The sequence below is a fragment of the Carcharodon carcharias genome, chromosome 6 (assembly GCF_017639515.1).
Source record: "Carcharodon carcharias isolate sCarCar2 chromosome 6, sCarCar2.pri, whole genome shotgun sequence".
NCBI classification, from domain to species: Eukaryota; Metazoa; Chordata; class Chondrichthyes; order Lamniformes; family Lamnidae; genus Carcharodon; species Carcharodon carcharias.
The window spans coordinates 103,579,500-103,597,543 of record NC_054472.1 but is presented as its reverse complement, the minus strand read 5'-3'; the positions used below and the strand labels follow the sequence as shown (position 1 = coordinate 103,597,543).

General features: G+C 41.0%; 1 protein-coding gene across 4 annotated transcripts in view; it reads right to left on the bottom strand.

Annotated features, from left to right (window-relative positions):
* The window catches only part of atp6v1h (ATPase H+ transporting V1 subunit H), a 157,463-nt gene that overhangs the window by 41,712 nt on the left and 97,707 nt on the right, over positions 1–18,044 (bottom strand). For all 4 annotated transcript variants that reach the window (XM_041190165.1, XM_041190168.1, XM_041190166.1 and 1 more), the window contains 3 exons: positions 8,845–9,023; positions 1,534–1,659; positions 873–974 (listed from right to left, as the gene is read on the bottom strand). In XM_041190165.1, coding sequence (XP_041046099.1) covers positions 873–974; positions 1,534–1,659; positions 8,845–9,023 — 407 coding nt within the window. The remainder of the gene's footprint in view (positions 1–872; positions 975–1,533; positions 1,660–8,844; positions 9,024–18,044) is intronic.

Genomic DNA, 18,044 nt, shown 5'->3' with positions numbered 1-18,044 from the left:
CACAGCTGACCTCCACGGCATCCAAAGGGCGCCGGAGGGCTCCAGTCTTCTTGCCTTTCGGGGCCATGTCTTGTTTGCTGCAGTCCTGGGCTGGAAGCACTGAGCGTGGCTGTGCTTTAAATGTGGTGCTGGGCGTGATGAAGCAGTGAGGTGACGGTGTGGCAGACAAATCAGAGCCCGCCGTGGAAACGAAGTGTTTCCCAGGAGTGCATAAATAACGTGGCGGGTTTGGGAGAATACAGCGTGAAAACCCAAATCCAACCTCTAAGACACTTCAAAAGAATGTTATAAAACAAAATATGACACGGAGTTCACAAGGCAATATTAGGGCAGATGACCGAAAGCCAGGTCCAGGAGTTAGATTTTAGGGAACATATTGAGAAAATAGAAAGAGAGTTAGAGAAGTAGAGGGATCGTTGGCGGGAGGGGAGTGGTGAGAAGAATTCCAGAGCTTAGGGCCTAGGCTGAACGAATGGCCAACAATAGTGAAGTAATTAAAATCAAGGATGCTCAAGAGGTCAGAATTAGAAGAACACATATCTTGGAGGGGTTGGAGGAGATTTAGGGAGACATGAAGGAGAGAGATTGTGGTGAGATTTGAACACAAGGGTGAGAATTTTAAAATCAAGACTTTGCTTGGCTAGGTCAACAAGCACTGGGATGAATGGAATTTGATGCGATAAGAACATGGAAAGCAGAATTTCAGATGACCTCAAGTTCACGGAATGTACATTGTCTGCACTCTAGGAATGCAGGTATTTGTTGATTTTCTAAATTAACTTAACATTTACATTTTAAGTATCCAGAGAGCAATGATGATATGTAATTAACTTATTTTTTACGGTAAATTGTATTTACTGACAAGACTTTACCGTTTCCCCCGAGGGTAGTGACGCACATATTCACCAACATCATGTGCAGCAACTGCCAACACTTGAGGATCATCAGATACTTCCAAAAGCCTTGTCAGAATTCTTTGCAAGAGAAATAAAAATACAAAGTAATGAGGGTTAGCATGTTTTTTGTCTGTTAATTTCAGTACACTGCAATCATTAAGAATTGATGTTGCTTAAATTCTTCTAAATTTAATGCATTAAAACAAATTAGGATTGATGTTGTTTTCAATAGAATCTTAATGTCGATATTTGATAGCAAAAGATGATACATAATGTTAACTAAGGCAATCCAGCAAGGAAAAGAAACTGTTGTGTAGCATCTTGAAAACATTCTCAGAACAATGGAGGATTATCATCTGCTTTACATTCTTCATGCTTATGTGCTACTCAGGTATTCCTAGTCTGTTGTTCTCAGTAAATAACATAATAGACAAGCAAAATTAATTTGATTTACTGTCCTCTTATTGAAAATTGAATAATAGAATGCAAACTGATGACAAAAATTCACTTTAAATGACATTTTAAACACCATTGGGACCTACCAATTTGAGTATGCAGAAGTGAAAAGGAAGGTAGGTAGTAACCAGGCTTCGATGCCAATGTATTTGAATGGAACAAAAATTAAAATGAAACTTACTTCAGAAGTTCATAGTTTTTTTCATTCAGCCTTGTAGCATTTTCCCGCCAGAATTTCTCTGATTTGTGGACAGGGCTCCATTCAAGGCGTCCTGACTTCAGTTCTGAACTATATTCATCAAAAGAACTAGAAGTGGTTGATAGTGGAGGGAGAAACAAAAATCATTGAAGTACATAAAACAACAGGCTCAAAATGAATTTTTGAACAAAAATTTACATATGTGTACATAGAATATATAGCACAGCAACAGGGCACTTGGCCCAACCAACGTTTATGCTCAATTCAAGATTCCACCCATCCTTCCCCACCTAACTCTCAGGATCATCCTCTATTCCCTTCTCCCTCGTATGCTTATCTAGTCTCCTTTTAAAAGCAATATTATTCCACTCAATGGTGATGAGTTCTACATTCTCAACATTCTCCTGATAAAGAAGTTTCTTCTAGCCCTATTCCCACTAAATTACTCACCATGCAATTTCCTGGTCCCCACATTAGCTGATATCATTAAAAATTCTCTCTTTAGCTACCACCACCCCCGCACCCCTCACCCCTTCAACCATCATCATCACCCCTCTCCTCAAAAAAACCCCTCGACAGTCCTTGCAAACTACCACCCTATCTCCAACCTCCCTTTCCTCTCCAAAGTCATTGAATGTGTCGTCATCTCCCAAATCCATGCCTATCTCTACTGGAACTCAAGTTTCTGCCCATGCCATGGTACCAAAACAGCTTTCAAAGTTCTTGTAACAAAGGTAATATTCCTCCTCGTCCTTCTCTACCTGTTTCCAACCTTACTTCAGGGTTGAACTTACCATCCTCTTCATTGTTGTGCAGCTGAATGGGATTGTGTCATTCTTATCTAATTGTAGTTTCCCTGGCCGCTCCCACACCATTACCTCAGACGAGTCCAAGGATCTATCCTTGGGTCCGGCCTATTTATCCACATACTGCCCTTGGTGATGTTATCCAAAAACATCAGTTGTCACGTATAAAGTGTACAGCTCTACTTCACCACCACCTTTCTAGATCTCTCCACTATCTCCAAGTATCGTGCAGCCTTCCATCACTTAAGATGATGGTTTGCGGTATGGTCGTTAACTCTGTTAAGCATTGCCTGGTGTGGCTCAGGAGTCCCACTCTGGCATGGCAGTCTCTGCCATATTTGCTACAGAGGAAGATAGTCGGCTGAGGATGTGCACATTTCGCTGGCCTTTGTTTTCTCTGAGCCTTCTTCTTTGCCATCTAAGCTTTTTGTTTCTGCTTCCTCTTCCAGTGCCCTTCCAAACATTCAGCCACCAGAGGTCACAGCAGTTGTCAGTGTTAATGTCCGCCATCTTCATATCTCATGTGCAGGTATCCTCATAGTGGAGGTATGGACACCCAGGAAGTTGTGACCCAGTGGCCACTTCACCGCACAGAAAGTTTTTGGGTATATGGCCATCAACCATCCAATGAATGTAGCAGAGCCAATGTAGATATTGTTCGCTTATCAATGAGTGCATGTTGGTGGAATTAGCACGCTCCAGGATCTGAGTTGTTGACCTTACCCTGCCATGATATCCCAAGGACACTTCTGGGACAGTGAAGGTGGACACTGCTAGAATAGGTTGTTTGGAACTCATCACTGTAGCAACTGCAAGCTAGATAGGGATGGGTAATCAATGCTGGCCTAGCCGGCAACATCCACATCCTATGAATGAATTTTAAAAAAAGATTCACAGTTTGGTGCTCCCCATCAGGTCCCAGTTGCTCCACACTCTTATTCAACTTGGGATGTTACAGCTGCATAATTTGAGATGAGTGGGTTGATTTCAGCAGCAACTGAGATTGCTGTTGATTGTGGCGCCTAGATATGTGAAATTATCAACAACCTCCAGCTTCATATTGCCAATACTGATAAATGGCAGTATGGCAATATCCTGGACAATGACATATATCTTCCTGATGCCGATAGTCAAACCAAAGTCTTTTGCAGGCATGGAAGTGCCAACATGGTTTTACTAAAGGAAAATCCTGTTTGACAATTGAGTTTTTTGAGGATATAACTAGCAGGGTAGATAAAGAGCAAGCAATAGCTATAATATACCTGTATTTCTAAAAGGCATTTGATAAGTTGCCACACAAAAGGTTAACAGGGAAGATAAGGGCTCATGGAATGGGAGAACTGGGTTCCAGCTTGTGCGGCACTGGAACTAGCATTGGGGAAAGTGGGATCTCTACCGTTGGGACCATGCTAGGGCTGGTGTCCTTGTGCACCAATTCACTAGGGAAGTAGAGAGGATTTTAAACTGAATAGTGGGGACAAGTGATCAAATCTGGGAAGATGCGGTAAACCAAAGAGTAGAGACAAGGCAAGAGAGACAGGTATTAATATGGGTTATGGTAGACAATGACAGGAAGGTACTGAGAGTACAAATCTAAGAGCCGATAAGGCTAGATGCTACAAAAACAATAAAAGGACAAAACTAAAGGCTCTGTATCTAAATGCATGTAGTATTCAAAACAAAACAGATGAACTGAAAGTGCAAATAGAAATAAATAAGTACCATCTGATAGCCATTACAGAGACATGACTACAGGATGACAGTTTGGGACCTGAATAACGAATGATATGTGACATTTAGAAAGGACAGGAAGTTAGGTAAAGGTGGAGTGGTGGCTCTTAATTAATAATGATATTGGCACATTAGAGATGGATGACCTAAGTTCAGGGAACCAGCATATAGAAGCGGTTTGTGTTGAGATGAGGAACGATAAAGGCAAGAAGTGATCTGTGGAAGTGGTGTATAGGCCCCCTACTTGCAACTACACAGAAGACAGTGTAAAAAAAGAGATAATGGGAGCTTTCCAGAAAGGTACAGCAATAATCACAGCGGGACTTTAAGCTACATATAAGCTGGAAAAATCAGATGGGCAAAGGTGGCGTAGATGAGTTCATGGAACGCTTTTGGGATAGTTTCTTAGAACAGCACGTTCTGGAGCCAACCAGAGAGCAAGCTATACCAGGCCTGGTATTGAGCAATGAGATAGGATGAACTGATAACCTCCTAATGAAAGCACCCTAGGTAGCAGCAATCATAATATGATTCAATTTTACATTCATTTTGAGGGAGAAACGAGTGCCTCCAAGACTAGTATTTTGAACTTAAACAAGGGCAATTACGAGGGAATGAAAGCAAATGAGGTTAAGGGATATATGTCAATAGAAGTTCAGTGAGACACTTGAAGGGATATTTCTGAATACACAGAATATATACATTCCAATGAGAAAGAAAAATCCCAAGGGGAGGGCCCACCATCTGTGTTTAACTAAAAACATTAAAGACTGTCAAAGTTAATGAAAAAGCATATAATTATGCAAAGGCGGGTGGCAGGTCAGGAGATTGGAAAGAATATAAAGAACAGCAAAGAATGACAAAAAGACTAATAAGGGAGGAAAAATTAGAATATGAGTGAAAGCTAGCTAGTAATATAAACGGTAAGAGTTTCTATAGATACTTAAATAAGAAAAAAGTTAACAAAGTGAGCATTGGTCCTATAGAGTGCACATCTGGGGAATTGATAAAGCAAAAAAGGGAGCTAGCAGATGAATTCAACAGGTGTTTGGCTTCGGTCTTCACTAGAGGACTCAAGTAACATCTCAGAAATAGCTGTAAATCAGGAAATGGGAGGGAGGACGGACCGCGGGAAAATTACATCACCAGGAAAGTGATATTGAGCAAATTGTTGGGGCTGCGGGCTGACAAAGCTCCAGGTCCAGATGGACTTCACCCTAAGGTCTAGAAAGAAGTGGCTAGTGAGATAGTTGATGCACTGGTTTAATTTTCCAAAATTCCTTAGATTCGGGGAAGGTTCCATTAGATTGGAAAATAGCAAATATAACTCCTTCATTCGAAAAAGGGAGGGTACAGAAAGCAGGAAACTATAAGCCAGTTAGCCTAACAGCTATCATAGGGAAAATGTTAGAACGTATTATGTTAGAAGATGTTACAGCAGGCCACTTTTATAAATTCAAGTCAATCAGGCAGAGTTGACATGGTTTTGTAAAAGGGAATCATATTTAACCAATTTATTGGAGTTCTTTGAAGGAGTCACATGTGCTGTGGATAAAGGGGAACTGGTGGATGTACTGTACTCAGCTTTTTAGAAGGCATTTGATAAAGTGTCGCATCAAAGGTTTTTGCAGAAAATAAAAGCTCACAGTGTGGGGGGTAACATATTGGCATGGATAGAAGATTGGCTAGATAACAGAAAGCAGAAAGTTGGAATAAATGGGTCTTATTCTGGTTGGCACGATGTAACGAGTGGTGTGACACAGGGATCAGTGCTGGGGCTTCAACTTTTTACCATTTATATAAATAACTTGGATGAAGGGATTGAAGAAATGGTTGCTAAATTTGCTGACAACACAAAAACAGGTAGGAAAGTGAATTGTGAAGAGGACAAAGGAGGTTATAAGGAGGCAAAGATTTGGCAAATGGAGTACAATGTGGGCAAATGTGAAATCATTCATTTTGACAGGAGAATAAAAAAGCGTATTATCTAAATGGTGAGAGATTGAGGAGCTCAGATTCAAAAGGATCTGTCCCTGTGCATGAATCACAAGGGTTAGTTTGCAGGTACAGCAGTTAATTAGGAAAGCCAATACAGTGTTATAATTTTTTGTGAGGGAAATTGATTACAAAAGTAGGGAGGTTACGCTTCAGTTGTACAGGCCACATCTGGAGTATCGTGTACAGTACTGATCTCCTTATTTAAAGAAAGATCTAAATGCATTAGAAGCAGTTCACAGAAGGTTTACTAGACTAATACCAAGAATGGACAGGTTGTCTAATGAGGAAAGGCTGGACAGGTTAGGCTTGTATCCATTGGAATTTAGAAGAGTAGAGTAACAGGTGACTTAATTGAAACCTTTAAGATCCTGAGGTGTCTTGGCAGGGTGGACATGGAGAGGATGTTTCCTCTTGTGGGAGAATCTAGAACTAGGGGTCACTGTTTAAAAATGAGGGGTCACTCATTTAAGACAGAGATGAGGAGAAATTTTTTATCTGAGGGTTGAGTGTCTTTGGAACTCTTCCTCAAAAGGCAATGGAAGCAGAGTCTTTGAATATTTTTAAGGCAGAGCTAGATAGATTCTTGATTAACAAGGGGGTGAAAGGTTATCGGGGGTAAGCAGGAATGTGGGGTCGAGGTTACATTCAGATCAGCCATGATCTTATTGAATGGCGGAGTAGGCTCCAGGGGGCAAGTGGCCTACTCCTGTTCCTAATTCTTATGTTCGTATGTTCATATGTATGGAGTTGGGGTTAATATATTAGAATCATAGAGGATTGGTTAATGAATAGCAAGCACAGACTGGACATAAACTGGGCATTTTCAAGTTGGCAGGCAGTGAATAGTGAAGAGCCACAAAGATCAGTGCTGGGGTCTCAATATATATTCATGCCTCAGATGAAGAGACAGAGAGTAATATATCTAAGTTTGCTGGTGATACAAAGCTAGGTGGAAAGGTAAGCTGTGGGGATGATGCAGAAAGGCTGCAAAGATATATAGACAGGTTAAGTAAGTAGCACCAAGCTGACAGATGGAGTATAATGTAGGTAAGCGTGAAGTTAATCACTTTGATTGGGTGTGCTTGTACAAGGAACACAGAAAGTTAACATGCAAGTATAGCAAGCAATTAGGAAGGCAAATGACATGTTGGCCTTTATTGCTAGGTGATTGCAGCACAGGAATTAGGGAGTCCTACTACTGTTGTACAGGGCTTCAGTAAGACCAAATAAGCTGGAGTAGTGTGTAGTTTTGGTCTCCACATTGATGAAAAGATACACTTACATTAGAGGCAGTATAGCAAAGATTCACTAAGTTAGTCCTTGGGATGAGAGGGTTGTCCTATGTGAGAGGCTGAGTAAATGGGGCCTTTATTCACTGGAGTTTAGAAGAAAAGTGATATCACTGAAACATAGAAGATTCTAAGGGGTTTGATAGGGCAGACACAGAGATTGTTTCCATTGGTTAGGGAATCTAAAACATGGTGGCACAGTCTCAGGATAAGGAGCTAATTATTTAGGACTGAACTGAGGAGAAATTACTTCACTCAGAGGGTTATGAATCTTTGGAATTCTCTATCCCAGAGGATTGTGGGTGCTCCATCACTGACTATATTTAAAGCTGGGATGAGTAGATGTTTGGTTTGTCAGGGAATCAAGGGATATGGGGAGCAGGCAGGAAATGTAGTTGAAACGCGAGATTAGTCATGATATTGGATGACAGAAGCGGCTCGACAGGCCATACGGTCTACTGCTGCTCCCATTTCTTGTGCTCGTGAAAGAATCTATCCATTTGCCACTGCAAGTGTTCCTCAGAATGGAATAGTGCAGCATTATCACTGGAGAACAACTCTATGATGAGGACTTGGTGCATGTTTGTCTTGAATCTCAGGCAAGCAAGATTGGACAGCTTTGTCAGTTTTGGTATGTAAGTAGACACCCTCTGTAGATGAACTGAACGCATATGATAGCAGCAAAGAGAACATGCCAAGGAATGTCAGTGCAAGAACACAACTCTGTTTGATCCCACAGCAGATCTCAAAGGGTTTCGACATTGCCCCATTGCTGACCTTACCCATCATGTTGTCATGGAAAGCGGAGATCAAATTGAGCAGCTTCAGTGGGCCAATTTTCTCCAGCAGCTTAAACAGAGCGTCTCAGTTCACAAGGTCGAATGCCTTGGTGAGATTGAAGGTGGTAATATACAGTGGTCTCCACGGTCACAGCATTTCTCTTGCATAGCTGGACTGAGAAGATCATGGCAATTGTAGATCTTCCAGTTCTGAAACCACACTGGGATTCAACTAGAATTTGAAATATGACAAGGGCAGCACAGACAATGATGATATGTGTACATTTTTATATTTCTGTGTTTATGTATACATTGTATGTGTGTCCAGTGTTACTCAAAGGTGAGGTTATTGGAGTCAGATTGTCTGTAGAATCTAAGGGATGAAAGACTAAAGGTGTTATCTTCTTGCATTTTGTAATCGAGGCCTTATGGTGGGTCTTAACTTACAAGGAAACAGCTTCTCCATTTGTATTGATGTACTAATAACAGTTCTGACGTGACAAGTTAAATAGTTAAGTCGGGATAACACTTGCATAAACATTCAAATAAGCATTTAAATATGTCAGCTACAATGAAGACATACAACAAATAATAATAATTACAGGGCTGTTTGATTTAACCATTTTAGCAATAACTACTTTACATCAGATCTTTGGTCACAGATAAATACCAAGTACCATCATAACTAACCTAAGATCTTGAACACTCTCTCCAAGCTTTTCCAAGAGGAATTTGATGTCATCAGCAATGTCTTCATCATCATATTTCTGTTGTTCAAGGTTCTCCAACTGTTTAAGGACCTTGCACTGAATCATTGCAAGTGCATATTCCTGATGGGTTTCTCTTTCTGCAGATTTTTCCAGAAGATTCTGTTAAAATATTCAATATTTTACTCATTTTTAAAAAGTTTCAGAAGTATAATGCTGAACATCAAAGGTATAAATATGAGGAATCTCAATAATAAAATGTTTGCATTGTTCCTATTCTATGACCATTTAACATCAAAATATGTTTGGATTAAAGTCCTGTTTGATCCTGAGCTAAGCTTCAAATCCCACATCCACTTCATCACCAATTTACATTTTTTTTCCATACAATTTGGCTACCTCCACCCTAGAACAGCCTCTCTGCTGCTGAAATCCTTATCCATAGTTTTGTTACTCCCGTGCTATTCTTGGTCATTATCCTATGTCTGCCCTCTATAAACCACAACAAATCCAAAACTCAACCAATTACATTTTGTTTTGTACTAAGCCTTCACTGGCTTCTTGATCCCCAATATATTGCATCATAAATCCTTAATTCTACCTTCAAAGCTTCATACGGTATTGTACCACCCCATCTTTATTATAATAGAACATAGTAACAGAAACTAGGAGGAGTAGACCATTCGGCCCTTTGAGACTGCTCCGTCATTCATTATGATCATGGCTGATCATCCAGCTCAATAGCCTGCTCCCACTTTCTCCCCATATCCTTTGATCCCTTTCACCCCAACAGCTATATCTAAATCCTTCTTGAAAACATACAATGTTTTAGTCTCAACTACTTTCTGTGGTAATGAATTCCACAGGCTCACCACTCTCTGGGTGAAGACGTTTTTCCTCATCTCAGTCCTAAATACCCCATATCCTCAGACTGTGACCCCTGGTTCTGGACTGCCCCACATCGGGAACATCCTTCCTGCATCTACCCTGTCTAGTCCTGTTAGAATTTTATAGGTTTCTATGAGAACCTCCCTCATTCTTCTGAACTCCAGCGAATATAATCCTAATCGACTCACTCTCTCCTCATTTGTCAGTCCCGCCATCCCAGGAATCAGTCGGGTAAACCTTCGCTGCACTCCCTCGATAGCAAGTACATCCTTCCTCAGATAAGGAGACCAAAACTGCACATAATATTCCAGGTGCAGTCTCACCAAGGCCCTATAAAATTGCAGCAAGACATCCCTATTCCTGTACTCAAATCCTCTCGCTATGAAGGCCAACATAACATTTGCCTTCTTTACCGCCTGCTGCACCTGCATGCTTACCTTCAGCGACTGGTGTACAAAGACACCCAGGTCTCCTTGCACATTCCCCTCTCAATTTATAGCCATTCAGATAATTATCTGCCTTCCTGTTTTTGCAACCAAAATGGGTAACCTCACGTTTATCCACATTATACTGCATCTGCCATGCATTTGCCCACTCACTCAGCTTGTCCAAATCACACTGAAGCACCTCTGCATCCTCCTCACAGCTCACCCTGCCAGCCAGCTTCGTCTCATCTGCAAATTTGGAGATATTACATTTAGTTCCCTCATCTAAATCATTAATATATATTGTGAATAACTGGGATCCCAGCACCGATCCCTGCGGTACCCCACTAGTCACTGCCTGCCATTCAGAAAAAGACGCATTCATTCCTACTCTTTGTTTCCTGTCTGCCAACCAGTTTCCTATCCATCTCAATACACTACCCCCAATCCCATGCGCTTTAATTTTACACGCCAATCTCTTATGTGGGACTTTGTCAAAAGCCTTCTGGAAGTCCAAATAAACCACATCCACTGGCTCCCCCTCATCAACTCTACTAGTTACATCCTCAAAAAATTCCAGTAGATTTGTCAAGCATGATTTCCCTTTCATAAATCCATGCTGACTTTGTCCAATTCTGCCACTGTTTTCCACGTGCTCAGCTATTAAATCTTTTATAATGGACTGTAGAATTTTCCCTACTACCAACATCAGGCTGACTGGTCTATAATTCCCTGTTTTCTCTCTGCCTCCCTTTTTAAATAGTGGGGTAACATTAGCTACCCTCTAATCTGTAGGAACTGTTCCAGAGTCTATATATCCTTCTTCAGTTTTTTGTCTTCCAAATACCTTGCCTGGTTTGGCATTGCATTTTTCTCAATGCAAAGATGACTGGTTTTGACAAATTCTTAAAATAAAATAATTATATAATAAGCTAATGGGAATTCTTGTAACTCTCCTAATGTCAGAGCTAAATTGTTCTTTCCTTAGCTTTACACTACAGTCCTTTGTTATGTTAGCTTAGGTAATCTAAAAATATGTTCAAGATTTACCTTTCCTATAGTGTTCAACATCCAGGTTACTTTTGTAAATGTCCCCTCTGAGTTGTTCCATTTGAAGGCTCAACTATTCATTTATTCAATCTTCCCTGTTATCTTCATTAAACAGTATTTGCCACTGTGCTGCTCTTTACAGATTTAGTCTAACCCTTTGTTTAATCTTTGGTTGCTTCATCTGATCCACCTGCCTTACCCATACAATATCTGGTCTCATCAGAAACAGAAAATGCTGTAAATAAAAAAATCAGTCAACATTTGTAAAGAGAAAGTTACGATAACATTTTGTGCATGTTCAGACATATTTACAAGGCTTTTCTGTCTAACCAGTCCAAGTCAGTGTTTACCCTGCAAGCAACTAGTTTTTAAATCACATTTTACCACCCTGTTCCCATATTTCTCCAACATATTTTCTTTCAATAATCAATCCTATTCAATCCACAATTTAGTTTCTTCCTTAACCACTAACTGATGAATTCCAAAACCTCTCAATTACATGTGAAGGTGTTTCTCCTACATTCTTTTTTAAATTTCCTATATAAGCTTGCATCTATAACCCCTCAACTTCTGAAAAGTCTGCTTCAATCAACCCTGTACTTTCTTTAAATAATTTAGACACCAGATTGCTCATAATCTGTATATCTTTAATTTAAAAAATTAAATCCATGTCAATCTCAGGCGCTTTGATATCTTTGTGAAGCGAGCCTCTCAAATTTCATTGCGCGCCCATAACAGGGCGGAAACCAATATGTATCACTTCACACTTACTGACATTAATTTCCATCCATCCATCCAATTAATTAATTGTATCTCATATTTTAGTATCATCTGTAAATTCCAACACAACCCTGTCTTTGTGTATAAAAAATGATTTAGATTATACCCACGAACAGAAGAGGCCATCTCATCAGTTTCACTCAACCGAAAAAAACTGTTCTGAAATGCTACATTTTCACTTCTCTAATTATTTTACATCCGGTATCTATTTTTTTCCTCCTATTCCATTACATGTAATCTTCTCTTGAAAGGGGAGGGAGGAAAGGAAAAAAATAAACAAAAAACTTGCATTTTTATAAGATTTTGCACACAATTCAGGGCAGTTCACAGTCAATGAATTATCATTGAAGACTGCTCACTAATAAAGTAGGCAAATCAAGTAAGCCACTCAGTTGAATCAAACTGTTACAGAAAAGTCAAAAAATAATAAAACTTGATGGACCACCAGGCATTTACCTACACACTAGAAACGACAAAGGCACACCCTGCCCAGCCGACACTGCAAAGTCTTGCTAATTAAAATCCACGGACTTGTGCCAAAATTGGGAGAGCTATCCGACAGATTAGTCAAGTAACAGCCTTACGATTATACTCACCGAATCAATATCCAAGACGCCTTCATCCTCCCTGGGTATGTCCAGCCCCACCAGCAAAACAGACCCACCAGAGGAGGCAGCACAGTGGTATACAGTTAGGAGGATGTGGCCCTGGGAGTCCTCAACATTGATTCTGGACCCATGAAGTCTTATGACATCAACCAAATAGACAAGGAAACCACTTACTGATTACCACCTATCACCCTCCCTCACCATGAATCAATACTTCTCAACATTAAACACAGAAGAAGAGGGTAGCAAGGGTGCAGAATACACTCTTGATGGAGGACTTCAACGCCCAGCACCAATTACTGACATCATTACTGACTAAGCTGGCCAAGTCCTGAATTACATATCTGCTAAGTTGGGCCTGCTGCAGGTGGTGAGCGATAAACATACCTGAACTTGTCCTCACCAATCCGCCTGTCACAAATGCATCTGTCCAAGACAGCATTGATACCAGTGACCATTGACACAGCCCTCTTAGAGAGGAAGTACCATCTTCACACTGAGGTTGCCATCTATGGTGTTTTGTGGCACCATCACCGTGCTAAATAGAATAAATTCAGAAGAGATCTAGCAGCTCATGAGCATTCTTGAGGCACTGTGGGCCATCATCAGCAATGACACCAGAATTGTTTTCAACCACATTCAGTAATCTCATGGCCCAATATATCCCTCGCTCTACCATTACCATCAGGAAAGGAGTGAAAACTGGTTCAATGAGAAGTACAGCACAGCATGCCAGGAGCAGCACCAGGCATATCCAATAATGAAATGCCAACCTATAATACTTGGAAACAACAATACAGGGCCACATGCAAACTAAACAACGGAATCAACCTGAGATAAACAGAGCTAAGCAATCCCAAAGCCAACAGATCACATTAACGCTCTGCAGTCCTACCACATCTGATTTGTCTACCACCATTGACAACAAGCAACAAACAAGAGACAGTGGCTCCGCAGACATTGCTGTCTTCAATGATGTGGGAGCCCAGCATGTCAGTGCAAAAGGTAAGGCTGAAGCATTTGCAACCATCTTCAGCCAAAAGTGCCTAGTGAATGATTCATCTTGGCCTCCAAGTCCCCAGGATCACAGATTTCAGTCTTTAGCCAATTCGAATCCATCCATGTAATATCAACAAACTGAAGACACTAGATAGAGCAAAGGATCTGGCAGCATCTGAGCTGTGGTACTGAAGGCATGTCTCCTGAATTAGCCACGTCCCTAGCCAAGGGATAGGCAATCAATGTTGGTCTCATCAGTGACTCCAACGTCTAAAATCAATTTTCTCCAAAAAGAGGGCGCTATAAAAATAACTGAAATCTTGCAAAACAATGTAGTATCACTATAAGAGGAGAGATCATGTGCATTCCTTTCATGACCCTGGCTATATGAAACATCAGCTGTCGATGGATTACAATATGACAACTTTGCAATCAATGAATTTTTGTAACTCTTTCAAGTACAAACCCGTTTCCATCTGTTTCAGATGAAGTTACATTGTTTCATAGTTTGCCATTGTGAGATTTGAACTTTTGATCTTAGGGTTATAAACCCAGTACCATAACCACTTGGCTATTTAGGCCAAGCAAATTGAGCTTTCACCAGTTGCCAATCATGGGAGTGAGGACAGAAGACCTGTCAAATCTTGGTCAGCTGCCTGCCTCTTTGGTCAGGTGGTGTGCTGCAGATAGTGAGCCATTGTGAGATTTGAACTCTTGATTTTGGGGTTACAAACCCAGTACCATAACCACTTAGCTATTTAGGCCAAGCCCATGAATTTTTGTAGGTGCAGGCAAATACAATTAGTATAAAATATACAAAATGATAGAGGTTAGACGAGTCATCGAGCCATAATAAATATTAAATATTATTTTATACATTTTAAACTCTTCATCTGACTATCAATACTAGTCACTCTCCCAGGTATCAAATTATCCTAAACAAAATACTACACAAAGAATAATAGAGTATGCTTGCTAAGGGGAGCTATCTTGCTGCTAAATCTGCTTCAATTTCACCCTTAGTTATTTTAACACTATTAATGGAATACTTAACACCCGTTTTTCTTCCACTGCATAGCTATTCACATATACTAAATTTTACTTGACACGGTTCTGCTAACGCAAATATATTGTCTAATTGAGAAGTATCCAAACATCAATCCATGAAACATATGTGGCAATTGAGTTTCTATTTGGCATTCCTTATTTGTTGGCTTATCCGTAAAATTTTGTGGGCCTTAAAGTTTGCAAAGGGCTCTTCCTGTTTGATGCACTAATCCAAAACAACACCAAGTTCTGATAGTATTTGCAGATGTAGAAAGCTAAATTTATACATGTGGCGTACAAGACCCTGTAGTATACACCTAAGCAGCCAGGAAAACCAAGGGCAAAATTTTTAGCTCAGCGGTCGGGCGTGTGCCCAACCCGCTCGAGCATGAAATGACGCATGTTGACATTTGCCAAGCATCAACGCACAGTCGTGCGATAGTTCAGTTGGCGGGCGCGCTCCCAACTCTGGTGACCGCCAGCTGACAATTAAAAGGCTTGTTAAGATCATTAAAGTATCAATTAACTTAAATTTTTTGCTGTGCGTCCAACTTTACGATTGGTGGGCAGATGAGATGAGGTTTCCAAAAGCAAATAAAAATAAAAATTTTAAAACTTAATTAATAACTTGTCCCTGCTCTTGTAATGGAGTCAAATGAGGGGACATGTTTCATTACTTTTTTATTCTCTTTATTATCATTTTTTATAACTCTCCACCTCCTTGAGGCAGCTCTGTGCCTTGGAGATTATCAAGCGCACATGCACGAAGTTCATGCTCATCCCACTCACTCCCCCCTGCCCTCCAAACTGCACAGGCAGCGCTAAGCACTACCGCTTGCATTTCACGCTGGGTGGGCCTTAATTGGCTCGCCAGCGTGAAATCGCCTTCCGGCCCGCGGACATGGGTGAAATTCTGCCCCAAAAGTTTGAATATTCCTCATTCAACTCATTGTGTAGGTTCTAAGCAATCCAAGTACTCCTCCTAGTTCGATATCTGTAAAATTGACTGGTTCAGATTTAGTTATATAATCTAAATTTCTGTGTAAATTAGAAACAGACATCCCATTAGTTATCAAAATCATTTGCCTTCCATTAAAAGGTCTGCCATATGGGAAATGTTGTGTTACTGAAATATTAATGCAATTTAAAATTAGAACAAAACAGGAGCTGGAGTAGGCCACACAGCCCACTCCGAGCCTGCTCTGGTAAAAAGATCATGGCTGAACTTTTACATCATCTCCAGTTTCCTGTCCTTGATTCACATCTTTCGATTCCTAAGCGCCCAACAATCTACTGATCTCAGATTTGAATACATTGAGCCTTTGAGGTAGAGAATTCCAAAGTTTCAACCCTCCTCGAGTGAAGAAAATTCCTCTCGGTCCTAAATGACCAAATTCTTATCCTGAGACTATGACCCTTAAGTTTTAGACTTTCCAGCTAGGGGGAAAAACAGCCTCTTTGCATCTACCACTGTCGAGCGCTAAGAATTTTATATATTTCAATCGGATCACTCCTCATTCTTCTAAGCTGCTGAGAATATAGGCCCATTCTACTCAATATCACTTCATAGGACAGTCCTCCCATCCTAGGAACCAGCGTGAACATTTATTGCACAATCTAAGGCAAGTTTTTCCTTCTTTAGGCAAGGAGACTAAAACTGCACAGAGTTCTCCACTGCAGTCTCACCAAAGCCCTATATCGTTGCATCAAAACTCCTTCACCCCAGGGTGTTGCTGTATAAAAGGCTAACATATCATTTGTTTTCCTAATTGTTTACTAATTATAGTATGCAAGTATATGCAATGCTATACACGAAGGCTATTTCGCTGATTGGCCAGTGACTGGAGTCCAAATGGTATATTGCTACAATTAGATTTCTAAATTACTACTTATAAGGAGATGATAATGAATAAAGAACAGAAGTCTGTCCCCTACTTTTAATCGTAAAATAAAATATTACAAATGGAATAATGATGTGTGGTGTTTATGGGGGTTTTGTCTAGATTGGTAGCCTGTCATAAATCCTAAAATCTCTGTGGCGACAGGTCCAGTTATGAAGGTTAGCAGCAACCACTAAAAATAACTGGCTCTTTTTTAAAACACTATCTTTAGACAAAGCTTGCTCGGTTACATTTTTGCTGTTTAGAGTTGAACATGAAACAAGAAAGTGCAAATAGGACAATAAATTTTGCATGCAAGACACTTTCATGAAAGTGTGCTACAGGCAAAATTCTAGATATCAAGATATCGCCCACGTTGTTCACAGTTAATTGGATAACATGCTGCTTTACAATGATGGAAGTATTATATAGTGAGTTATGCTGCTAAGGTACAGCCATTTTTATGCTGGCCCCTTTAGGCAAGAAATCCTAATTGCTGCAAGTAAAAAGGCAGCTTGAATCACTCATGATTTTTTGTTTTTATTCATTCCTCAGATGCAAGAGGTGCTGGCAGCATTTGTTGCCTATGCCTAACTCCCCTTGAGATTGTAAGCTGCCTTCTTAAATTGCTGCAGCCCACGTAGTGAAGGAAAATCCACAGTGGAAAGGGAATTCCAAGATTCTGGCCCAGCAACAGTGAAGGAAAGATGATACAATTGCAAGTCAGGATGTTGGGCGGAATTTTTCGAGCCCGCTGGTGACGGGCACGATAGGTGGTGTGCGCAGAAAATATGGCACAATCTGCTTCATGACAGCATGAAGGCAGGTCGCAATCTTCTGCTCAGCCCACCAACAGCGGGCCCTGTTTCCCACCATCAGTCAGCGGGGAGCTAATTGTAATACATCAGCATATAATTAGAAGGCCATACTGCCAGACTCTTGGAACCCCGCCATATCATCCGTCTAAGCCAGCAGGAAAGCACGCTGAAGTGTTTCACAACAGGATGCAGGCAAGGTGCATGTGGTGGCTTTCACTTTGGGGGAAACTGAGGTGCGTGAGCAGCAGCATTCTCCACAGCTCACCTGTTGTTTACAGGCCTCAGGGGCACCAGGGCAACTATTTGGGGGGGGGTGCTGTTGGGTGGCAAGTGCTGGCCAGGCTCAGAGGTGACTGCTGGGGAAGGAGTTAGCGTTAAGGTTAACCTGAGGTGGGGTGCAGGATAAGCAGGGGAAATGGCCACACATTAGGGATACCTGTATAAACTGGCTATGCCTCTTCAACTGTGACAGATCTAGCGCAGCCACACAATGATTGGGATCAGGCTCCTAGCCTGCCCGCTCATGCGAGCAACACGGAGGCACCAAAGGGCAACCAATGCTCCATACCTTACCACCCCAACTCCACGCCCAGATTTCAAGTTTGTCATTATTGGACCACAGAGCAGCTGGACTACATATGTTGTACAATCTCCTTGCCAAGGCTAGCCATGTAACAGTCACTGCTGG